Source organism: Myxocyprinus asiaticus, chromosome 20 (assembly GCF_019703515.2).
Source record: "Myxocyprinus asiaticus isolate MX2 ecotype Aquarium Trade chromosome 20, UBuf_Myxa_2, whole genome shotgun sequence".
In the NCBI taxonomy this organism is placed as follows: Eukaryota; Metazoa; Chordata; class Actinopteri; order Cypriniformes; family Catostomidae; genus Myxocyprinus; species Myxocyprinus asiaticus.
In genome coordinates this window covers 44,226,769-44,253,442 of record NC_059363.1, presented here as the reverse complement: position 1 = coordinate 44,253,442, position 26,674 = coordinate 44,226,769, and the positions used below count along the sequence as shown (strand labels likewise).

At 38.5% G+C, this 26,674-nt stretch overlaps 1 protein-coding gene across 3 annotated transcripts in view; it reads right to left on the bottom strand.

Annotated features, from left to right (window-relative positions):
* Positions 1–26,674, bottom strand: part of LOC127410931 (myelin transcription factor 1-like protein) — a 177,671-nt gene that overhangs the window by 53,936 nt on the left and 97,061 nt on the right. For all 3 annotated transcript variants that reach the window (XM_051646191.1, XM_051646193.1, XM_051646192.1), the window contains 3 exons: positions 23,260–23,654; positions 15,343–16,386; positions 4,163–4,297 (listed from right to left, as the gene is read on the bottom strand). In XM_051646191.1, the coding sequence (XP_051502151.1) occupies positions 4,163–4,297; positions 15,343–16,386; positions 23,260–23,654 (1,574 nt within the window). The remainder of the gene's footprint in view (positions 1–4,162; positions 4,298–15,342; positions 16,387–23,259; positions 23,655–26,674) is intronic.

The window sequence follows — 26,674 nt, the reverse complement described above, 5'->3', positions numbered from 1 at the left end:
TTGGGAATTCAGTTGCTCACTTTCAGAACAAACCTACGATTAGCATTCTCTTCCTGAAATGCCCTTCAAGGGTGCAAAAATGCCATTTAGAAATTGTCCCTCATATGGCTCATTCTACTTGAATTCATCATAATAAAGTGCCTTGATGTGATGTAAGAAAATAAAAAGTGTTTTTCAATATAACTTCCAAAGGTGGCTGAACATGAATACAGCATTATGGAACATGACAAAATTGCCACAAAGTGACTCAGCATAACAAAAGTGATCTTTTAGTAAGTGTGTGCAATATTGTATATTGTGTACAAATTACAGTGATGGTCATCTAAAAAAGCCCTTGAAATGCCATCATGTGCCATCTGGACACTTTAAAAATAAATCTTTTTGTAAACTAATTTGGGTCTGTCATGAAAGCCGTCAGTTAGTCTGATTGCCATCTGGTTCATTTGTGAGTAAAACACACAAAATTCGTTCTGCATTTTAATGAAGCACGTAATGTGAGATTTGCACAAGGTGAATGAGAGGAAAACATACGTCCCATCCTTCCTGTCTCTAACTCTTTCATCAGATTATAATAATTACAGTTTATTCAACTGGATTTAATTGAGCATCTAAAACAAAATGAGAAATCTAACCAGCTTATTAAACTGGCCTCCATTAATATACCCTCGTAATTATCAACAGAAACAATAAATGCATTCATGCATGTCTGTGATATTACGATTACTGTTTATACCGCGGTCTGCACCTCTGCTGTGTGTCTTCATGCTGCAAGTGAGTTACTTTTAAGGTGAAGGATCATTCCTGCTATCATATTACAGTTAATACACTGGAAAAACATACAAAAATTTAAAGATGCCAAAGATATCATTTAATTTTCTTTTATTACAATATCATAATTAATTAATTGAACAAATGGTAGAATTTTAAATAATTTCACACGTCGACACAGTTTGAGCAGATGTTGTCATTTTTGCAAAGGGTGCAAATAAAGAACAACAACAAATTTGGCCGTTTATAAAGATATGTTCCAGGTGTTTCTTAATTTTTTCCTTTCTCTTATCAAACTGTTTCATACAATAAAATACTAATCCAAAATAAAGGAGGTGCCATGTTAACAGATTTGTTTATGGTGTGGTTTACGTTAGAATACTTTTAAAGGATAACACAACCTGAAAATATTAACCCACTTATGAGATCAAAGTAACCCAGCATTCCTGAAAAAATGAAAAAGCATATGGGTTGAATAAATAATCCATTTTGCTGGGTAAAAATGAATTTAGATTTGCCCAGCAAATTTAGATTTTTTTTTTAACCCAGCATTTTTTAGTGTAATGTTAGTAAAGGTTTTTGCAACTTATTTGTCATAATATAGTATTAAATTACCTTTTTTCAACCCTGTCTCTGACCCTATGTCTGAAAAGCTTGTTTTTCTGTGCTGTCCCCTTTAAGACTTCCATTTTAACGCCCATTGTGTTATGAGTGGCAAACATTTTGCAGCGCAAACACTCCCTGCCAACACTAGTGGAACTGTTTTTTCCAAGAATAAAAGAATGAAAATGTGCAAGCGATTTACAAAATCTCCTGAAAGCACTCAGTCCAGGCAATCATTAGCTATATGTCCCAATTTATGTTAAGCACGCAATTAAACTACTACAGTAATTCCAAATGAAATAACAATCGAAAACAGAACAGAAGTCGCCACACTGGTGGTACAATAATGCTATACAAAGCTGAGAACAGTGAAAATAGTCCAGACTAACACAACCTGCGAATATAAAAGGGTTCATAAATCTGTATCCAGCTGTAATGGATGGTCGACCCATGTGTTCACCTCTGTTGATTGGCCGCTTCAATACGCATCCCGTGTAATGGGAAATATGGGATGTTTGCCGGGTGGGGAGTCGCACTCCTGATCAATTTGCCATTCGACCGAGGGAGGGGATCGTCCTTGACTGTTTTGCTGCTGGACAATGGGTGTCCCAATGCGTTAATTTCGGGCAAAATATGGAACGTTCTGGCTCATAGGAGACAGATGAGATGGCAGCCACTAGCGTATACTATGCCATTGTCTTTCATTGCTCCATCTTTCAATATAGGTTTCTTTGCAAAGTCTGAATCATAGTAGTTCTCAAAAGAATCCTTAGAGAAATGTGCCGAACAAAACATATAATCCCACACTGACGCGATCAGGAACTTTGTTCAAAATAAACTCTAGGCCCTCTTTCCTAACGTTGTCATACTTCGAAAGGCAATGCAGAGACGTTTATGAATCTTCCCCGACATCACAATCTCTATATTAAGCCTTATTCAGACAGCAACTGTTTCTCAGGGTGACGTCTGTAAAAGTACATTTTCATGATAAAACTCATGTGTTTGGATGACAATTAAATCAAGGGGGATAAGCGAAACTTTTTGTCGATCACATGATTGCAGTTGCGCTTGTTATATGGAAAATCCACAAACTGTGTCCTCTGTATTTGCGTTTAAATATGTTTGGAAAATAAAATTTTGAAAGCATGAGGGAACCAAGCTGCAAAGTGCTGCGGACATTTACTGTGTACATTTTCACATACGGGCAAGCCAAAATTCTTGCGAAGAGCAATTAAACGAATCAAGAATCTGTAGGGACAAGACTGTTTATCAACGCAGCCAAATAAATCTGTCAATGGGGTACGCATGTTTCGTCACCCGCATCACCTCAATTGCGCCGCTTGTGCGCTCTCTCCTAAGAGCACGCAAGGAGATATAGAAGCCGCACATATCAAGGACAGTAAAGATAGTCCAAATGAAATTTGAGGAGCTATGGTAAAAATAGTTTTATCTATCAAAATGACGGACATCATTTGGAATTATCTGTCAATGTTTTTAAAAAGTGAAGGTGGAAATTAAACATTTTAAATAATATAGACATTAACCCGGCAACTTTTCTGAAACTACTCAACTCATGTAAACGAGTAGTCATGCAAGTCCTATGTATAAATGTATTTAGTAAACCTTTCTATATTAAAATGTGATATATTACAATAATATTACATTGCTGCCATAATAATGGACCATTTCAAAACTTAACGTGATCTGGCTCTCGTTGTTCTTTCCCTTCTACTTAAGAGTTCCCACTCACTGTGGTGGAGCAGCCACGTAATTTTATTATTGTGAATTATTTCAAACATTCTGTTACACAATCCTCCAACTTTCACAACAGTCCATTACCGCCAGAGCTGTTACCACATGCAGCGCAAACGTACGGCACTTAGCAGTGGTCAAAAAGAATTTCCAAAACAGCTTTTGGATTATAAACTCAGAGATGTTGATTAGAACGGTAATTAAATTACCACACGACCTTGGTGTTTGTCAAAAAACAGTAAGTAATTTGGACGGGAATTTTCTCGCGGGAGGTTGGAGAAAAACACAGACATTTCGGATTCAGACGGCAATAAAATCACTGACTACCCCCTGTAAATGCTGGAATTACCTCACGTCCCCATGTAAAATAATTGGCATCCGAATAGGGCTTTTGTTCAATAACAACTGCAGCAATGGTCCCTCTAGGTGTGTAGGAATGGCTGTACCTGAATCTCTTCTTATCATTCACTCTGACTGTGCACCAGTGGGTGGACCAAAGAGGCAATGATCTCTTGCTGTGAAGGCGGTCATGCATTAAGGAAGGCCCCTTAGTGACGTAAGGAAGTCGCAGAAGCAGGAAACGAGCCGTTTTTGCAGCTTGGTGACCATAAATGCTCTTTCTGGACTAGGGAGGAAGTTTTGAGTTCTGCAACTTACTGTAAGTTTTTATAGTACAATTAACTCTTATATGTCAAAGGATCAAGGAAAATTGGATTCCTCGTGACATGACCCCTTTAAAATACAACACACCCATATAAATTTTCTTAGGTTACAGAGTTTATAATGTCCTACATAATAGGAATGACTTAGATGTTTGCTTGATTTTTTTTTAGTGTGGAGGACGACAGCATGCAGAATGAACTGAAGACTGTGTCACTGAAAACTACCACAGACACAAACATAGACACAGCCAACCAAAGCACATAAAGCAAATAAAAGGGCATTTTATTCTTGCCAGCACAAGAAAGAGCAAAGACGGAAACGAAGAATGCAAGCACGTGTAGGACAGATGTTTATAAAGAGTGTGTAGTGTGCTTACTTTCTGGTGGGACTCTGTCTTTATGGGGGCATCCTGACAGACTGCGATGATGAGGGTACAACCCCGTCACATGACCTGTGCCGTCACAACCAGGTGTCGGGCAACGACTGTCTTTCTTCCCTGAACGTGAAGAATCTGAGTATGCACACACACAAAGGTATGATTAATTATTACTTTAAAAGTATCTATTTATGAGGCAAAATGCAAATAGACAACAGCATTTAAAAAAAAAAAAAAAAAAAAAAAAAACAGAAATGTGATATTCTCATATAATAACAATTACCTGTGTTTCTTAAACAGATTTTGCATGTAGTCTCACAAAGTCCAAATTTTAACAATTGCCATAATGTCAGATCTTTTAACATGTCATTTAAGGTCTCATACTTGTCTCATAGAATCATGCTGAATGATTTTTACATGGTTTGTTGTACCTATCACGGCAGTTTCTGAAATGAACACTAGAGGTGCTACAATAAAAATTACTTTTATTCACTTTCACACAAATTAAAACGGTTGATCATTAAACTGTAAGGATGGAGTTACCTATTAACTAGCATTATGTTGCAACCTGTATTAAAGTAAAACTCTAAACAGACAAAAATATTATGAGCTAACAGAGAAGTGGGCTGTGTAGAGCCGAGGAGGGCGGGGCCGGGCTGGAATGAGACACACCCGGTCCCCAATCAGCCTGATGGGGCGCGCGAGGGATAAAGGCGGCCGTGGACGACAGTTCGAGAGAGAGAGAATTGCAGACAGCTGTACTGTGTGGTTTTGGTTGCGTGTTTTGTTTAAATTGTTTATTAAATTATTATTTAAGTTGTCAAGCCGGTTCTCGCCTCCTCCAATCCACTAAACCCCCTTACACTGGTGCCGAAAACCCGGGAAGGAGGAGGGATTCCCGTCGCAGAGTCCTCGACACTGCCATCCACCCAGGGGAGCGCCGCTGCCGTCTGACGGGGGACGGAGTAGCCCGACCACCCGGACGCGGGGAACAGCCACCGTCTGCGAGGCGAGTGGGGACGGGACTCCCCAACCGCCTGGAGCGAAGGAGCCACTGCCGGGGGCGGAGGAGTGCCCTGCCATCCCCCGGGAACGCGGAGGGGTTGAGAGAAGACCGCCGTCCGCGGGGGGAGGAGGGAAGCGACTCCCCAACCGCCTGGAGTGGTAGGGCCGCTGCCAGGGGCGGAGGAGTGTCCCCACGGGATGCCGGGAACGCGGAGGGGCGTTCTGTCCGATGGGGGTTGGAGGTCTGACTCCGGTCCGCCCGGGGAGGAGCGGCTGATGTCCGCCTGGGAGGGTGGAGTAGTGATCGAGGACCACGCGACGGCACATCGGAGAACCGGTGAGTTTCTTTTTTTCTCTCTCTCCTCTCTCTCTCTCTCTGTCGCTCCGTGTTGGCCTTTCCCTCGCCATTTTGTTTTGTTGTTTTTCCTCTCCTGTCTCCTCCCAGGTCTAGGAAGGCAGGGATGACCCGCCGGCAGTCGGGGCGTAAGGCATGCCCCCCCGGAGAGGAAGGGTGGGGGATGTACGTCATGCCGGGGGCTCCCCGGCCTGAGGCAACGCCGGGAGGAGTGTAGAGCCGAGGAGGGCGGGGCCGGGCTGGAATGAGACGCACCCGGTCCCCAATCAGCCTGATGGGGCGCGCGAGGGATAAAGGCGGCCGGGGACGACAGTTCGAGAGAGAGAGAATTACAGGCAGCTGTACTGTGTTTTTGGTTGCGTGTTTTGTTTAAATTGTTTATTAAATTATTATTTAAGTTGTCAAGCCGGTTCTCGCCTCCTCCTTTCCACTAAACCCCCTTACAGGCTGGATTCAGGCAAGATTGAAAGCAGACTGCAGTGTAAATAGAATTTTTCACTTACTGGCAAAAACAAAAGGCAATTTTTTTTTAGCACCAATGCAACAAAATGAAGAGCAAAGCCGTGCATTAGGTGTGTAATTGATGCAACATCTATCTATTTAATCATTCTTGTGCCGTTATACAGTATATTATGTTGGCAACATAAATCAGCTAAATGAGTCTTATTTTCATTAACAGTACAAAAAATGCATACAAACTAAACTGTACATTCAAAATCCACACGTAAAACTTAATTAGTACCAATAAAAATTGCCCACCATGAGTCTTTAATTGACACACCCCTAATTTGGAAAGTTGGGGCTCAAAGAAAAGACTTTGATGTGTGCTCATGACTCGATTTAACCAATAATGTCAATTACCATAGAAAGTACTTTAGATTTTTTTTTTTTTTTTTTTTTTGACTTTCTCCCCTTTTTCTCCCAATTTGTAATGTCTAATTCCCAACTTGCTCTAAGTCCTCATGGTGGTGTAGTGACTCACTTCAATCCGGGTGGCAGAGAACGAATTTCAGCTGCCTCCACGTCTGAGACCGTCAACCCATGCATCTTATCACATGGCTTGTTGAGCGTGTTACCACAGAGACATAGCGCGTGTGGAGGCCCACGCCATTCACCGCAGCAATCTACGCACAACTCACCACGCGCCCCACCGAGAGCGAACCACATTATAGTGATCACAAGGAGGTTACCCTGTGTGACTCTACCCTCCCTAGCAACCGGGCCAATTGGTTGCTTAGGAGACCTGGCTGGAATCACTCAGCACACCCTGGGATTTGAACTCGTGAACTCCAGGGGTGGTAGCCAGTGTCTTTTACCACTGAGCTACCCAGGCCCCGTGTCTTTTTTTTTAAAAAGGGATAGTTCACCCAAAAATGAAAATTCTCTCATCATTTAATAACCCTCATGATATCCCAGATGTGTATGACTTTCTTTCTTCAGCAGAACACATAAAAAAAAATAAAAATAAAAATAAAAAATAAAAAATAGAAAAATATCTTAGCTCAGCAGGTCCTTAAAATGCAAGTGGATGGTGATCAGACCTTTGAATCTCCAAAAATCACAGATAGTCAGCATAAACATTATCCATACGACTCCAGCGGTTAAATTAATATCTTCTAAAGCACTACAATTGCTTTTGGTGCGAAAAAGATAAATAATTAAGGACTTTTTAACTATAAATCATTGCTTCCGGTCAGCAACAGTATGCGCTTGTGACGTAATCGCATTTGCATGTTCACGCGAGAACTGACGCACGTGGGACACACCCGGAAGAGCAGTGCTGTTTACAACTGAGTAGGAGGAACGCTGTACAGAAGCTTTATTGCTTTTGGTTTAGATCTGTATTTGTTTCTGTATGTTTTTTAACAATGGTGTGTTTGTGTGCTTATACTGGATGACTCAACCGAGAGAAAAACGTGAGATTACGTAACATGTCAAAGCAAATATGTCACACGAGAGACCGCGTGAACTCTTGTAAATGCGCATACTGCTGCTGACCGCAAGTCATGGTTTATAGTAAAAAAGTACTTAAATATTGATCTTTTCACACAAAAAGCGATCGTATCGCTTTAAAGGGCATTAATTTAACCACTGGAGTCGTATGGATGACGTTTATGATGACTGTCTATGATTTTTGGAACTTCAAAAGGTCTGATCACCATCCACTTGCATTTTAAGGACCTATTGAGCTAAGATATTTTCTTCAAATGTGTTCTGCTGAAGAAAGAAAGTCATACACATCTGGAATGGCATGAGGGTGAGTAAAAGATGAGACAATTTTCATTTTTGGGTGAAAGATAAGGCATTTTGATATGTAGTAAATATTTATTGTCCCTTCCAAGTGCAGTTTCTGTTGAAGCATCTGATGACAAACACCTACATACAAACAATATGAAAAATAAAAACAAAAAGACAGAGACAAACCACAAACTTAAAATAAACATAAGTAGTACAGCACCATATTACCACCATTATATAAATCACTGTCTAACTATCATCCCCTACCTCAGATAAACATTAACAACTAACACAGCATTTACTAGAAAAGATCTTGAAGCTCTTGCAGTCCTAAAATTAGGAGCTCTGTATCGCCGACACGAATGAAGGATTTCAAATTCTGAAGGATGTGAGTGGAATCTTTTAGTATAGTCAGTGCCTTCTTAAGAGTCTGTTTTTCACAAATAGCAGACAAACTTAGCTGACTTACACCCGTAATACCTGATTCCAGATTAACAATTTTCTGCAACTGCACTCTACCTTTTACATTCATTCTATAAAAACCAATAGATGATAGCAAAAATTAAGACAGATTCGATAAAAGATCTGTATTACAATGTTAGTACAGTTTTCTTCTTAAGTAAATACAAGCGCTTCTGTGCCTTTGACACAATCAAATTTGTATTTTCCACCCACTTTAACTTATTATCAATGACTGTTCCTAGATATTTATAGGAGCTGACCTTCAATATTAATTTTGGTACAGGTTCTAACACTTTTATTAAAATCTATTATCATATCTTTAGTTTTATCCACATTTATTTATAAAAAAAAAAAGATGGTTTGCACCAATCTAAAGAATCATTCAAAACAGGTCCATGTTCTTTCTCATCCTGTTTTAAGAGACTAAGAACAACTGTATCATCTGCGTATTTAATAATATGCCTATCCGGGTAATGACTTCTACATCTATCAGTATAGAGTTACTTACCAACGTCTATATGTTTATATAAAAAATGTTAAAAGCGTAAGAGTGACATCCTCTACACTCCTATTACTCCTATATGCAAACTGTAGCTGATCTAGCCTATGACTTGTGTGATTCATAATGAAATCCTTAATAATTCTTTCAAAACACTTCATTAATGATGTGAGAGAGACAGGTCTAAAATCATACATATGTCTAGCATTAGCTTTCTTTGGTATAGGAACAATGGTAGCTTTTTTCCACACAGCAGGAACTTTCTGAAAGTGTAGAGACGTTTGAAAAATAAAATGACTGACTAGCACAACTTTTTAAAACCCTTCCACTAACTTTATCTGGTCCTAAGCTTTTATTCTGTAGGATAGTTTGTAAAACTCTAAGAACTAAAACTTTATCAATCGTAACCCAATCTTGTGTTTTAACCACAGAACAAATCTGGGCACACTCATCACCAAAGCTCTGTTGATAAAATCTCAAATAAAAATCATTCAACTTATTTGCCATGTCTATATTTTCAGTCATAAAATGAACAGACCTAACCTCTACAGATTCCTTAATGTTTTCCCTGCCATAGCTTTTATTCCTTTCCAAGCTGACTGAATACTGCCATTAGTGAGCTTCTCTTCCACTGAAGTCTTATATTTTAGCTTTGCTCTCCTAATTTCCTGTTTCACCTCCCTATTTACTTGTTTCTTGTCTAAAATTGTACCTTGATAAAAAACTCTCTTCTTTTTGTTTAAGACATATTTTAAAGATTTTGTCACCCAAGGCTTATTGTTCAGGTACATTTTTACATTATTTCTAGTAATCACTAGTTCTTCACAAAAATAGGAACTAACTACTATCAGTGCAACAGCCTATATATATATATATATACATATACTGTATATGTGACGAGGAGGAGGGTGTGGCCGGGCCGTGACGATGGATGCCTGGCATGAGTTGCCCCAATCAGTGGGAGAGAGATAAGGAGGAGCCAGGGACGCCAGTTCGAGAGAGAAACACATGGAGCTGTGTTTGTGTGTGCGCACGTGTTTTGTTATTCTGAAAAGCAGTTTTATGTTTGCGTTATTTAAGTCTTTTTGATTGTTCACTCCGGTTCCCGCTTCCTCCTTAGTAGGGAAGGCAGAGGTCTGCCACAGAATATATATTTTTAAGGAAGGTGCATTAACAAAAAGTTGTATAAATCTGCTTTTAAATTTCTGCTTTTTGGCCCAGTTTACTTCCATTGTAATTGCATTACTGTAAACATGATTTTTGCTTTAAAAAACTAAACAAAACTAAAACAAGGATGAGTTGAAATTATTTTCTTAAGGTATCAACTTTATGCTGCAAATGCTTTTGATATAGCTTAAGTTGAATTGAACCCAGGACACTTCCTCAATGTTCTTACAGTGTAACAAACATAAACACACACAGGCACGAATGTCCTCATGCAGTTGTCCTGGTTCCATTGATTATTCTGCAGCTGTTTCAAAGCAACCTTAGAGAGAGCAAACAAATGATAGAGGGAGAGATCACAGCCGAGCGGAATGCATATTAGACAGCACTGGATATTGATTGTGGCTCCGGACAAGGCATGCTTTGCATAGCAAATGGCACCCATTACCATAGCGTCTGAGGATAATTAATGTGCAGTCAGTGGTCCTGTCGTTCGTTATCGGTCATACTTATACTGTTCAATTTCCATCTCCGTCCCGTGCCTTTTTTAAGGAAGAGCTCCTTCCATAACTGTCAGGACTCCACACTTTTTATGAATCATAATGCCCCTGGTTAGGCAGCTTCTGCCGTTATCTTTGCTGTGGCGAGATGTTATCGTGGTGTAATGGCCAAGCGGCCCTCATTATTTTGCCATTAGAGAGATAGTGTCTGCTGTGCATGCAGGCCAAACGTCCTCTTGAGCGTGCTGTCACCCTTTCTTCATCTGGAGAGCAGCATATGATAGTTTTTATGTGTTTAAAGGAATAGTTGGCCCAAAAATGAAATAAAATATATAAATGCAATTTATTCACCTTCATATCATTCCAAACTCATAATACTTTCTTTCTTCTGTGGAACACGAACAGAGGCATTTTGAATAATGTCCGAGCTGCTGTTTTCCATAAAATGTAAGCAAATAGTGACCATGGGCTGTCAAAAAAAGAAAGAAAGAAAGAAAGAAAGAAAGAAAGAAAGAAAGAAAGATGTAAAAGAACCAGAAAACTACAGCAAAGGTGAATATTTTCAGTGGAAAAATCTAATTTGGTCTGTTCCTCACACAAAGTTTGTATGGCTTCTGAGGACTTGGAATATAGCATACTTTATGGTACTTTTATGGTGTTTTTTGTCCTTTTTGGAGCTTGATGCTTGAGCTTGAGGTATGGTTTACTCCAAGCCTCCAACACAATTTCACTTGCTTTTGGCACCTCCAGCTGGATATTTCACTGGGAAACTGCAGTGAAACATGTAATAAGGCGCATAATTTTGTTTTGCAAAAATGTTGCCACAGTCATGTAATGTTCATGAGACCAGGCTGGCTTAAAATGGGTAATGATCTAAAAATTACTACCTTTGCAAATTTTACTCTTAAAAAAAATAAAAATATAAATAATAATAATAAAAAAAAAAAAATAGCTTTCCACTTATAATTGTCTGAATAATATTCTCATGGTTTCAGGCATGCAATAATCCTTTAATCTGCTCTCTCAATTCCCAGAGTAACACAAATATACCAAGAAACTCCTTGGGAACGTCTCATAATAAGCATATTTTTCTGTGCGGTGCTGTACGCTTGATCTCCAAAGCCAGAGATGTTTTTCCAAGCAGAGCTGCTCTCTGGATTTATAAATAGACAGCACGAGCACAGGCTGCATCCCTGGGATGAGATTTGCTGTCCTCTCGGCAGTGCAGATTGCCATTACTTATGCCTGACAAGCTTAGCCTGCGATGTGGCCATGCTGGCCTATTTGAACAACATTAAGCCAGTGCTGTTTGCACCGCAGGGATGAAGATGTTTGAGAAAGCTTGTCCTGGGGTCAGTGTGGGATCCTCTCTCAGAGCAAAGGAACCTACAAGAGCACTGAACTTATCCACTTATCCATATATATATATATATTGCAACATCACACAGACTTCAGGTTTCAATAAAGTCTCCTTAATGGACATCACTTAAAATGGGATAATTGGCAGATACTGACACCCATACACAAATACACTACTGGTCTAATGTTTTGAAGCACTTGACTGAAATGTTTTTCATGATCTTAAAAATCTTTTGATCTGAAGGAGTATGCTTAAATGTTTGAAATTAGTTTTGTAGACAAAAATATAATTGTGCCACCATATTAATTTATTTTATTATTAAACTAAAATTTTAAGTTTTTGAAATGGATGACTTGGACCAAATAATAAAGAAAAGCAGCCAATAAGTGCCCAACATAGATGGGAACTCCTTCAATACTGTTTAAAAAGCATCCCAGGGTGATACCTCAAGAAGTTGGTTGAGAAAATCTCAAGAGTACATGTCTGCAAATTCTAGGCAAAGGGTGATTACTTTGAAGATGCTAAAATATAACTCAGTTTTGATTTATTTTGGATTTTGTTTAGTCACAACATAATTCCCATAGTTCCATTTATGTTATTCCATAGTTTTGATGACTTTACTATTATTCTAAAATGTGAAGAAAAAAAAAAAAGAAAAAAATTATAATAAAGAATGAGTAAGTGTTTCAAAACTTTTGACCGGTAGTGTACATAACAATGGCAGATCTACTGTACCACCATCTGAGATCTACAACTTTACACAATGGTAAGACACAACAAGAGAATGTAAATACAGCACACTTCGATAGTACATTTAACTAAAAACACTACCCCAAACACATTTTGCACACTTTTACCAAATGTCTGATTTATTTAGTCCAAAGTCAGTTCTTACCCAGCCTCAATAACCATATATATATATATATATATACTGTATGTTTTTAACCCATGACATTGCTCTTTCAAAACATGTCCCAGCCTAGTAACATTTAAAGGAATAGTTCACTCCAAAATGAAAATTCTCTCATCATTTACTCACCCTCATGCTATCCCAGATGTGTATGGCTTTCTTTATACTGCAGTACACAAATGAAGATTTTTAGAAGAATATTTGTCCTCACAATGCAAGTGAATGGTGACCAGAACGCAGAAGGTCCAAAAAGAAGGTCCACTTTAACATCCACATTCTCTATCTATGCCTTTATATCCTTTTTGGACCTTTATAGTTCTGGTCGCCATTCACTTGCATTGTGGGGAATTTTCATTTTTGGGTGAACAGTTCCTTGAAAATGTTTTTAGGCTGAATGTTACAGGGTTGAAGATCAGTTCAAAAGAAGTTACAGATCAGTGGCCTTCAGTTCTAAATATCATTACAAATATTATTCTTGAGCCAATAAAATAAATAATGTAATAATTTTATGTAATAATGTCTTTCCCCTATGAAAAAGCTAAAAATAAAAATAGAGCAAAATGTGACTGTGGCGACATTTTTGCAAAATTATTTTCAGTTGTTATTTACATGCATCACGGCAATTCCAAGATGAAATGTCCAGTGTGTGGTTCTAAAAATGAGTTCAGTTCTAAATGTTAACCTCCCTCCCTGCCCTAAACCTTAAACCTAAACCTAACCAATAGAGTAAAAAAAAAAAAAAAAACACAATAGCTGAAGCAAACATGTCATTTTATGGTGATCTGTGACACTTTCGACTCGAGTGTCAACTCATGTGCTCTTCAGGACTCGTACCCCAGTTGTTTGCATGGCAAGTACCCCGTACCCTGGTTGTTTGCAATGGTCTATCAGTTGCGCTACTGCTCAATTTAATCACACTTTTAAACAAGCTTGTAAATGTAGTTGCTTATGTAATAAAAATGTATCGCCTTACAAGTCATGCACTATAGTAAAATGTTTAGATGTCATAAGATAGCATTGTGTGAGGAACAGAACGAAATGTGTTTATGAACTGATAATTTGCCATTTTACTTTTGATTTGTGTGAAAGTGTAAAAAAGTAATCGCTGTTCGAAAGAAAGAAAGAAAAAGAAAGAAAGAATAAAATACTTACAAATACTGGGGGGAGGCATTAAAGCATTTTTATGTAAAATTACATTTAAAGTAATTTCAATAAAAGCAAATTGCGGTTAAACAAACTGTATAAAATGTATAATGTTTATAAATAGAGTTAAATCTATGTAGAGAACACTAAAAACAGTTAAATATATGAACTGATACATAGAACAAGCCACTAAAAAACATTCAAAAGAAAGAAAGAAAAGATAAAATAGAAGTAACTAAAAAAGAAAGAAAGAAAGAAAAGGGAAGAAAGAAGTACACTCACTGAGTATTTTATTAAATACACCTGTACACCTAATTATTCACATGATTATCCTTTTTAAAATGTATATAAATAGAGTTAAATATATGTAGCGAAGACTAAATATAAGAACTAATATGTAGAACAAGCCACTAAAAATAAATTCGAAAGAAAGGAAGAAAAAAGAAAGAAAGAAAGAACAAAAAAAGACAGACATAAAGAAAATATCAAATAGAGGTTACTAAAAAAGAAAGAAAGAAATAATGAAAAGATAGAAAAGGTAAGAAAGAAAGAAAGACAAGATAAAATAGAGGTAACTAAGAAAGAAAGAAAGAAAAAGAAAGAAAGAAAAGAAAGAAAAGATAAAATAGAGGTAACTAAAAAAGAAAGAAAAAAAATAAAAATCAAAGAAAGAAAGAAAGAAAGAAAAAATTACACTCACCGAGCATTTTATTAGGTACACCTACTTATTCACACGATTATCTAATCAGCCAATTGTGTGGTAGCAGTGCAATGCATAAAATCATTCAGATACGTGTCAGTTAATGTTCATATCAACCATCATAATGGGGAAAAAAATGTGATCTCAGTGATTTGGACCGTGGCATGATTGTTGGTGCCAGACGGGCTGGTTTGAGTTTTTCTGTAACTGCCGATCTCCTGGGATTTTCACGCACAACAGTCTCAAGAGTTTACTCAGAATGGTGCCAAAAAACATCCAGTGAGTTCTGCGGAAGGAAATGCCTTGTTGATGAGAGAGGTCAACAGAGAATGGACAGACTGGTTCGAGCTGACAGAAAGGCTACGGTAACTCAGATAACCCCTCTGCACAATTAAAGTGAGCAGAATAGCATCTCAGAATGCACAACATGTCAAACCTTGAGGCGGATGGGCTACAACAGCAGAAGACCATGTCGGGCACTTTATTAGGACCATAGTGTTCCTAATAAAGTGCTCGGTGAGTGTACATTTAAAGTAATTTGAATGGAAGCAAAATCGAGGTAACACAAACCTTTTATAATGTGTATAAGGTTTATAAATAGAGTTACATCTACTGTATGGAGAGAACACTAAATAGAGTTAAATATATGAACTAATGTGACTAGGTTCAATATGCTGTTAATGTATATGAGCAGAGGAGTCATAAGTCATGGAGACACAAATGGGGCACAAATTGCCCTGTTTCCTGTTGCAGTTTCCACTGGAAGCTGTTGTCAATTCAAAGATGCTCACAGGATAAACAGTGCAGTGTTTTGTGTCATACAATCATGAAAACATGAGATTACCTTTAAGGAAGAAGGGCTTCTTCAGGCCGTCATGGTGAAGACGGTTCTTCCGCTCCTCTGCACAGCTATGCCTCAAAGCGTCCTCACGCAAATGCAGTCTATCTCTTCTGGCCGCTTCAGAAGCCATTTTCTCCCGCATGGCCTTGGTCCGCTCTGTCTCCAGTGCTATGGCCTTCTCCAGCAGTGACAGGTTGCCCTTGGTCATGTCAAAGACTTCCTCCGAGTGGTCTGACATGACAGAGGTGGTGTCTTCATCGCAGTCCTGGAAGCCCTTGTGCTCTGCTGCGCAACTGGAGAACGCCTTGGAGCGTGGGCTGAGCTGCTCCTCCAGCTTCATCAGGTTCACCATGTCTGAGTAGTTGCACTCGAGGACACGATGTTCCTCAGGGTTCTGATGCTGTTGTTGTGCCTCCTGATAGAGTTGATACACCTGCTGGTTATTATTGAGGCGCTCGGCTGGCTTGGTCTCGCTTAGCTTACGTGCCAAATCAAAGCACTGGTTGCGAAGACACTCCAAACTGCTCAGACAAACTTCCTCATCGCTTTTCTCCACCATCTGACCATTAACAGTGAGTTTACCCTGCCCACAGTTGCCAGTGAGTCCATTACCATTGATGTTGCCACAGTCCCTGTTTTCAAATCCGTCATCCTGATATGGACTCTCTTGGAGGTTGTCTGAGAGTGTGACTCCGTGACCCTGTGCCAGGAGCTTCAGCGAGTCCACGGTCTCCCTCACTACATCACTGTTGACGTCTACAGTCAGCTCACTCTTTCTTAAGCTGTACTCACCTTCCTCGTCATCTTCATCATCTTCCTCATCATCTTCATCTTCATCTTCCTCTTCCTCTTCTGCACTGTTTGAGGAGTTGCTGTTCATCTCGGACTCAGTCATGGCCCGGTAAGCGGCATCCTCAGCGATTTTGCCGAGGTTTAGCAGAGATTTGGCCACCAGCTCATCGTAGTTTTCATATTCGTCGTTGTTGTTGTCATGCTTCTCCATGATGGGGTTTGGTTTGCTGAGACTGTGATTCATTTGGTCACTCTCTGTGAGAGACAAACACATTGTTTTTTAATATGTCTATTACAACCCTAATTCCGAAAAAGTTGGGACAGTAAGAAAAATGCTAATAAAAACAAAGAGTGATTTGTAAATGATATTCCCCCTTTGATATATTGAAAGCACTACAACTACACATTATATGATGTTTTACCTTGTGAATTTAATAAAAAAAAAAAAAAAATTTATGTACAGTAATTTCAAATCAGATGATTGCAACATGCTCCAAAGAGTTGGGACAGTCGAGTGTTTTCCACTGTGAAACATCACCCTTTCTTCTAATAACACTTATTAAGCATTTTGGCACTGAAGACAAAAGTTTGTTAAGTTTAGAAATGTCTCGGTTACTGTCCTAACCTCCGTTCCCTGATGGAGGGAACGGGACGTTGTGTCGATGTAGTGACACTAGGGTTCGCTCTTGAGAGCCCCGAACACCTAAGATCTTTGAGAAAAGGCCAATGAGAATTGGCGAGTGGAATTTGCATGCCACTCCCCCGGACATACGGGTATAAAAGGAGCTGGCTCGCAACCACTCATTCAGGTTTTGTGCTGAGGAGCCGAGACAGGGTCCTGGCCATTTCAGCAGGTAGTACAGCACTGTGGCAGGGGGGACACAATGGAGGTTACGACAGTAACCGAGATGTTCCCCTTCTGTTACTTACTCAACGTTGTGTCGATGGGTCCCTAAACGCCACAACTAGCTGAACCGTGTTACGTGGACTGCCGGTGCAGGTGCAAGCAAGCTGCTGTGTGTGTAGTAGCAGGTGCACCAGTCTGCATGTAGCCTCCCCCAACGCCCCAAAAAACGTATAGTATAGTTCCCCACATCCCTGGGGGGAAGAGACGTATCTAGTATGGAAGCAGGCTGTGCCAGTTATTCAGTTATTCGGCTGGGGCCATTTTAATGCTCAATACATGCACCAGGGAAGGTGTTCTTTTCCTATCCTATTCTTTCAGGGGGAAAAGACCCTGCAGAGACCACATCCTGCCCAGAGGGGAGGTAACATGTGGCAAGCACGTCATGTGGGCTCAGAGCCACACATGGAAGAGGCGCAGTGGTAGGTCCTGCCTGAAAGGGGAAGAGCTCTACAAACATGGTGACCGGGACAGAGAGGGCTCTGTCGAAGGGAGAGTCAGGTCTGCCGACTGTGAGACTGTACTGCGGAAAATACATCACAGGGGGTTACCGGAGTAACCGGCACCTGTGGAGCATCTACCTCAGTAAAGGCATATTAGCACACGTACTGGTTCCGGCTGTGAATTCCTCCACTGAATTGGAGAGCCACAGGGTTAGGGAGGAAGGACATCCAGGGTTCATGTGAAAAGAAGCGTACATCTTCGCCTCTTTGGAGGAGAAAGGCACTATACGCAAGAGATACACCCAGCCAGCTGTCTGTATTCACGAACTTACCTGTTTGTACCTGACAGAACATCGGACGAAACCAGCTCAACCCGGAGATTGATTGCTTTGCATTGTAAAGTCTTAACTTGCATCTGTGGATGCAGCAGCGAGTGGTGTTGACTGACAAAGGTTTACTAAAGTAATCCCAAGCCTATGTTCATGAGATCCATTACAGATTAATTTTTTGTTTTTTAAGACAGTGACGTCTGAGGGATCGGAGATCATGCGCATTCAGAAGTGGTTTTCATCTTCCCCTTTACACACCGAGATTTGACCATATTCCTGGAATCTTTTAACTATATTGTGCACTGAAGATGATGAAATGCCCAAAGTCCTTCCAAGTTGTCTTTGGGGAACATTGTTCTCAAAGTGCTGGATTATTTGCCGAAGCATCTGATGGCAAATTGACAAATCTCAAATGATCCTTGCTCTTGAAGGACTAGGCTGTTTTTGGAGGCTCCTTATATACTATGACACTATTGCCTCACCTGTTAAACATCTCCCATTTCACATCGCCTTGTTATTATTTCAACTTGTCAAATTGTTATTAGTCTTAAACTGCCCCTGTCTCAACGTTTTTGGAGCATGTTGCAATCATCTGATTTGAAATTACTGTACAATTGTTCAAAAACAATTAAATTCACAAGGTAAAACATCATATAATGTGTAGTTGTAGTGCTTTAAATATAGCAAAGGGTGAATATACCTTACTCAAAAAAGCTACCACTGCCCCCTTTTGTCATAGCATTTTGGTAGCTCAGCGGTTAAGGCTCTGGGTTACTGATCAGATGGTTGGGGGTTCAAGCCCCAGCACCGCCAAGATGCCACTGTTGGGCCCTTGAGCAAGGCCCTTGACCCTATCTGCTCCAGGGGCGCTGTATCATGGCTGACCCTGCACTCTGACCCCAGCCTAGCTGGGATATGTGAAAAAGAAGAATTTCACTGTATATGTGCAAATGTATAATGTGTGATAAATAAAGAAAATTATAAAAAATTATAATTATAAAAATTATAATTTACAAATCACTCCTTTTTGTTTTTATTAGCATTTTACATACGGTCCCAACTTTTTTGGATTTGGGGTTGTAAAATATTTATTACATCTCTAGAATACTCAATAATGGGAGGTCAATGGCGCATCCAGCGGTCTGATATCTCTGAAAAATCATCTCTGAGTAATCTTTCCTACTTCTCGTATCACTACGCGATCTTTAGTTTACTTATCGAAGTAAACTAATAAAATCATTTAATCTTAAATCACTATTTCATGTCCAGTTATTTACTGTATTTATTTGGCAAGTAGTTTTGTAACAAGCGGGATCATGAGCAGTCAGATGGTGATTTCTGTAAAATACACACCAACATAACTCAGGTTGAATTCAGCAGTTTCTGGAGACTCTGTGGTCTCTCTCTTCTCACATAATTTCAATGCAAATCATTATTTTATGGCCTTTTATTTATTTGCTAGGTAGCCATTTAATAGTTGCCTAATAGTTGCTTAATAAGTAACATAAAGGTTATAATTCAGTTTAGATGTTGTCTGTGTATACATCTACTCATGTAAGCAGCAAATCATCTTAGTAAGTTTTTGACACAGTCAATATCTTGGTTAAGAAAACAACACAGTACACAGTGTTAATGCCAATACATGTGGGAATATATCTTAATTAGACTGGAAGTCTCTGTCAAGTGTGATTGTAGAATGGGTGGAGACAGCAGAGATAGCTATAGAGGATAAGACACATCTGAGACACATTACACACCTCCTCCCTTATTTACCAGACACTTACATAGCACCAGAACTTAACCTACTCAAACAAACACTGACGCACTCAGTGACATGGACATTTTATAATAACAAGTCTGGGTGGACTAGGATGGTACCTCTGTACTGTGTAGGCTTATTCCCTGATTTATGTAAGGTTTGTCTGAGCAAACTTGATATCACACACAAAAAAATGTCAGAGCTGATCTTCTAACATTAACTACTGAGGGTTGCATTTTTCAGATGTGCAAAGTAGTACATCTTGTCAGTTTTTGCAGTTATCCCAAAAATGAATATGTAATTCATGGTGTACCTCCAATATGTGCTAAATAAAGGGCAGTGTCAATGCAAATGTATTAAATTGCATGCGCAAAGTTATTGTTTTATTTTTTATTTTATTTTATTTTTATGTGCAAATTATTTAATTTCAATGTTTTAAACATTACTTTTAATTGCACTTTCTTCCTTGTCTCTTTCGTGTGCATTACTCCCTTGGCTAAGTCGTGGTTAAGACAATTGCAGTTTGAATCGTTCTGCAGATGCAATCAAAAACTTTTCAATAGAAGAGACAGGTATTTTGATCAACTATTCTTACAACTTACTTCTAAATAGCATGACTTTTATGATGATATCATATAATCATATGATGATATTAAAATAGGCCTAAATATAAGCCCATTATAAATGTCATTTATAATAAATGCCCTATGCTACATCAAATTCATGAAAAAATCTAAATAAATAAATAAATCAAATGGCATTTTGTAAGAACCGTAAATGGGTGGTATGATTACAATTGGTACAATTACCTCATGCAAAAGCCTCCTTTGGAGGATGTGTCCAACATATTTTGCATGTGTGGTTATTTGTGCTGTTATTCTTAGTAAATCCCCTTACACACCCACAAAGTGCACATAATTGGATAAATGGCACAAGCAAAGTTAGTTCCCTTTATTTGGAATCCTTGTAAATCAGGACCTTAGTGTACAGTGCAAGCAGACTTTTAAAATAAAACCATTAATTTTATTTTTCTTGTTTGTTTTTCATTGGAATATCAAACAATTTGCATGCTACACTTTACAGTTTAATGAGTTATGTAGAATAAACTAAACAATGTTGAACTAATTTTTGCTTTTACTCAAATTAAAATAACATGTTTTCATTGTTAAAAATGTGGTCGTTCAGTATTTCATTATTGTTAATTTACAAAATTTACAAAATCATTGACTGAAGTGATGTTAAATGTCCTAGTTGTTATTAGTATGTCCAAGGCTGTTATTAGGCTTTTTTTTTTTTTTTTTTTTGCACTGACCATCAACCCTGTAACATTCAATCCTGAAACATTTTGAAAGTAACAGAGTTAAACAGTTTGTTCATGCTTTCAAAGGGAAGAGAGAGGTCATGTGAAATCAATTTTATAATTATTACAAAATAGTGTACTATTTATTTGAAGGCACAATGAAACCGTGGCCACTTACACACTAATCCGTTTAATTTAACAATGCGTTGATTTTGATTTTTAAATAAAATAAAATAAAAATGCTCTCCATAATCACATACTTCAGAAAATGATGATGTTAGGAAACCGAAAACAGAGGTTTAAAACTTTAATTTTAAATTCATATAGTAGTTTTCTCAGTGATATTAACAAAATTTACTCTAGTTTCTTTCCATAATGCATTGCTTTAGGGTTACGGTTAAGAGTGATAATGAACTATTAGTATTCTGGGATTGGGAATAATAGTTTATGATTCTGCCATGGAACAAAAACACATATTGGTTGACCACTAATCTGACTATTGGTAGGGTCATAGTTGCAAATAATAGGCCTATGAGTTTTTAGCGGTCCCCAAAGTCTTTGGTTGTTATGGCCCTGGGCTGCGTTTCCTAAAAGCATCGCAACATTAAATTGATCGTAGAGACCATTGGTTTATACGATCTATTTAGGCTTACAATGCTTTTGGAAAACACAGCCCTGGTGCTTTAGAGCTGAGGTGGGAAAATACGTTTTTTTGAAAGTTCAGCAGTGACCTTTTCAAATGTACCTTTCAAAAGTAAAAACATGGCATAGTTTCCTGAGATATGGCCAAATATATTCAGCTACTGTATATGCCTTGTGATGTAGATCTCATGAGTTTGTGTGGAGTCATCAAAGTTTATATGAGTGTTGTTCATTTATGAGGGCAATAGGCCTTTTTCACACTGCCGCATTTCTCGCTTCCGGGGGTGCCCCTTGCAGGGTAAACTTACTTCCCGTATCAACAACGGCCATTGAAATGTGAGCAAGATCTGCTGAAATCAAAGTCGTCACACAAATTAAATAGCACGTAAATGTTTGATCTGATTTTTTGCTTTGTTGCTGAATCTACAGAGCTCTAGTTAGGATCTTGATTATGGTAAAAGAACATTCTGACAACTTTGAGGAAGGCATTACATGACTGAATCCAGCATATTCAGTGAGAGTTTCGAGCTGCTACTTGCCCTAGACTATACCGGTTATAAATAATTTGTGAATTTGCTGTAATTTCATTCCTGTCTGTTTGGGTTGGCTTTGCGTTATCACAAGTGAAAACAAGTGTCAAAACAAGATTGTTTTTATTGACATTTTATCATCCTTATAAATAAAAGAATGGAACCATAACTTAAATGTTCAGGGAAAACATCCATTTCGTGAGTGTTTCATTTTTTTAAATAAATTTAGCTAATATTCCTACTCGGTTTAACTGTAATGGCTCTTTTGGCTGCTCATCATCATCTTAAAGTCTGTAAACCTGGGGTATAATATTCGATATAGTGCTTATGCCACGTTATGTAAACGTTGTTGTTATAATTTGTAATACATATATTGCTTATTGCACAGTTCTTATTGCTGTCTGTTGATATTTTACTGGGATGGAGGGGTTAATGCACACTGTATATAATTTAGAAAAATAGGTACGTACATTTTAAAGGGGACAAGATGACTCGGTTTCATTACTAAATTTGATTATTTATTCTTTTAAAAATGACATTTAATATTTTTGGGAGTTTCAGATGAGGTTCAGTTTATTTGTATTTTTGAATCTGTGCAGGGAGTATATATAGCTTTTTAAAACTTATTTCCCATGATACGGTGATGAGTGGAGGGAAATTGTTTAATGAATATTCCTGCTGAGATGGGAGCTGGTGCAGAAACCATCACAACGTTGCATTTGAGCTCATAAACTCAAAGGGACTGCAGCCTGAATAGCTGAATCAGTTGGGAAAAGATGGTAAATAATTTCTGTGTATATCATGTAAACTACAGCAATAGCCGCAAACCCATAGCGGAAGTAGCTTTTCCCTGCAGTGACGTAGTTTCCGATTCTTGTGAAAAAGGCTAATTGAAGACTGCTTTGTAAAACTTATCTTCAGTAAGCTGTGCTGAGAGGACATCGTGTCGTGGAACTGAGCCTCTCTGTTTTGAAAGGGCTGTTTTTAGCCTGATACTGAGACCGCACTGAAGGTCACAGCAAAATCATCCAATGGCACCTCAAATTACGGTGACCTTCTTCCAAAGAAGTCCAGCTGCCAAATTACCTCCCTCTACCCCTCTGCAGACTCACAATATTACTTGATTTACCTGAACCCAAAAATAATAATCTCATGCAAAATTTAATTTGTGAGCCAAATTACGGTATAAGTCAAACTATGTGGATTTGTTTGCTCCCTTACCTTCTTGAGTTTGCTCCTCATAGTATTGCTCATCTTCTTCTATCTCCTCCTCTTCTTCTTCCTCCTCCTCTCTTTCTACTTCTTCCTCTTCCTCCACCACTTCCTCCTCTTCCTGTTGTACCTCTTCCTCTTCTCCATTAATCACTTCTACCTCTTCCTGTTCATATTGGTCCTCATTGTCTGTATATTCCTCCTCCCCTTCCTCATCCTCGTCTTCTTCCTGGTCCTTATCCTCATCCTCTTTTTCGTCCATTGCCTCCATTTTTTCATTACTGTAGTATTTCTCCATTGGCTGCTGGTCTGTGACAGTTAAAAAAAGCCTCTTTTTGGGTGACGGCTCCAGGGCATGGCTCTCCAGGGGTTTCCTCTTCTTGGTGATAGGACAGCCATACACACTGGACAAGGGGAGATAAGAAAATGCAATTAACAACCTGGCTTATGATTTGCTGGGCTTTAGTACAGTCCAGCTAGTGCAAGTCAAGAGCATGTAATTTACGCCCCACGCACAGGGTTATTTTTAGAATTAAGAAAAAATACAGCAGGGTCCAATCCAACACACAAAATAGCAATCAATAATTAAAAATAACACCAATGTCAAGTTTTCAAACCCAACACTGTGTTAAGAGTTTAGCTTTAAGATGCAGTTGTTGGATTGTTGTAATACGTATCATATTTTCAAGTATGCACTGTAAAAAAAAAAAAAAAAAAAAAAAAAACCCTCTTAAATTTACGATAAAAAAGCTCCGGTGAAGAACTGCAAACTTCTGGCAAACATTTGCGGTGCATCACAAGCTCATTTGCATGTGAAAATAACGAGCGGCAAATTTGCGGCAATATTTTTAGTAAGTGAGGTGCTAAAACAAAAGGCCCCAATGTACATAACAGATATTAAAAATAAGAAGGAACATAAATATTTCAATAAAATATCAACTAATGTGATTGGCCAAACTAGGGACTTCTGGCAACACCCAATTATTGTTTTCACCGCAATCTTACCGATAGTTTACCATAAAAGTACATGCATTGTCTCTGAAAGATTTATCATGTTAATGTGGATATAATATATTGATAAGATAATGGTCTTGGCGGAATAGATCTGCTGCTGCTGTTGTTGTAACAGAGCAAGTACAGAGACACACTAAGCATGTGGATATGCTGCTGCACAATTAGACATCAATACAACCCCCAAGTAGCATATCTAGACTGTGGAGGTGGGTTTCAGCGAAAAATACTCTCACAGTGGCTGCAGTGTAACCGGCTCATCTGCAAAACAATTTAAATGTTACACAAAGAGAGATACGCAAGTTGATTGGCTACCCAATTACATGTCAAAGGGCCAATCAGCCAATCATTACACCATGCGAGCCAATTGGCTAACAGATAACAAGCTTAAAGAACCTATCAGGTTGCACCACACTGAGTTTCATGGCTGATCTTTGGTCATTTAAGCAATTAGCATTTTTTTACTATTGCATTTTTACATTCTGACATATGTATCATGGTACGATACATATTGCGATACATATGCCACGGTTCAGTATATTGCGATACATCACAATATCATGATTAGATTAGATTCAAAAGCTCAAAATTATTTTGGGTTTACAATTCATTTTTACATGTAAAATTAAAAATTTTTTAGAGTGTAGCGGACTGTCGGATTACCTTTCTGATTTTAACTGAAATAACAAGATAATGATTAAAGGTGAAGTTTATAATTTCTACTTTTCTAGCATCACCAAACAGACTCTCAAAAATACCCGCATCTGAATATGCCTACTTCTGAATTCTTCGTGGTTTAGAGTTTTATTAATTTTTCGTGTTTTAGCCAGTTTAGGATATTGCATTGCATGTAACACAACTCAAAACGCAAGTTAAGCATTCTGACTAGCACGTAACTCCAGTTCACCTGTTCATTTGCTTCATTGTCTGTGCAGATGTAAGTTGTAATATTACATATATGTTGTGGATATATTGATTAAACTCATGTAAAATTGGATGCATTTGAGTGAGGTAATTAACCCGTTAGTTAAGCTCTTTCTGTTCATGCAGCTCAAGTGAGGAAATACACAACATACTGGATAATTGGATTAGATTAATCAGTTCCTCCTTCTTCTGGAAATAGATGTTTCTCTTGATGTTTCTCCTTCTGTTTGTGCACTGATAATATCTTGCAATATTATATTTTTTTCATCATATTTTATTCAACATTAGGCTATTGCTTAATTAAAATTGTTTAATTACTGCCATAAATAATCTTTTTCGACTCATCTTCGTTATCGTTGACTTTCCGCTTGGGCCACTGGGGGCAGTGTTTCGCACTTCGGTCAACACAGACCGATTTAAGGAAAAGAAAATTCAACCAACTGTTTCTGATTTTACTGTGAGATCAGTCTGAATGCAGAGGTAACTTTAACAGTCATGTGCAGAGGTTGCACTAGAAAAAAAAATATTTATCCGTCACTTTGACAGACTGAGTTGTAAAATTTCTTTCATGGTCTATTTTTATCCATCATACTTGTTTTAATTGTATAAGTACTACATTCAGGGGCATAACATCCATTATAATGGCATATACATGACAGTGGATAGGCTTAATGATATTTTTGACTCCCCAAGCGCAAGTTTGGTGAAACCAAGGAATTCTTGGGCGAAAAATTTCGGTTAATGCAATCCCTGATCATGTGTACACAGCACATACACACATACACATGGAAAGACCTTGCTACTGGGAGATTAGGAAGTGATTAATTGCATTTTGTAGCTTCAGCACAAATATTTTATAGATCCTCAGGGCAACATGAGCAGGTGAACTAATCATCCAGTAATAAGTGTATTGAGCTAGTCTGCACACCATTGGACATTAATCCATTTACTTTGAGTCAAGGACACCTCCCATAACAAATTTACCAAACAAAAACTCAGATACAGTGGAATTTGACAAAAATGTATTTGAGCAAGGAACTTCTTGTGTTTTCATTAATGAAGCACAGTGATATTTGTTCAGCCTGGTCAAAAGTATTGTTTTTTCCCGCAAGGAGCTCAACTGTCATTCATATAAAGGAAAAAATGCAGCAAATCTGTCTCACACAGACTGGTTGTTTGTATTTGCAACTCCGTCCATCCGTCTGTCCATCCGAAAAGCCTCTCTAAAACACCTCTCCGAAACATGTCACCATACACACACTTTAAGCCAGTGTCCTCCACATGAACACACAGCACAGCTCAGGTCTAAATTAGCCAGTGTCCATCTGTCAGCTGTCTAGGTGATTGGCAGGCTCCATCTTTCTACAATGTGAGTTTATTGGGTTGACCCATTCAACAGGGCACTATTTCATTTAGGGGCCCACGCACAGCAGCTTATTCACGGCCTGACATCATGCGCAGCACCCTCGGCTCTCTGGGGAACACTCCT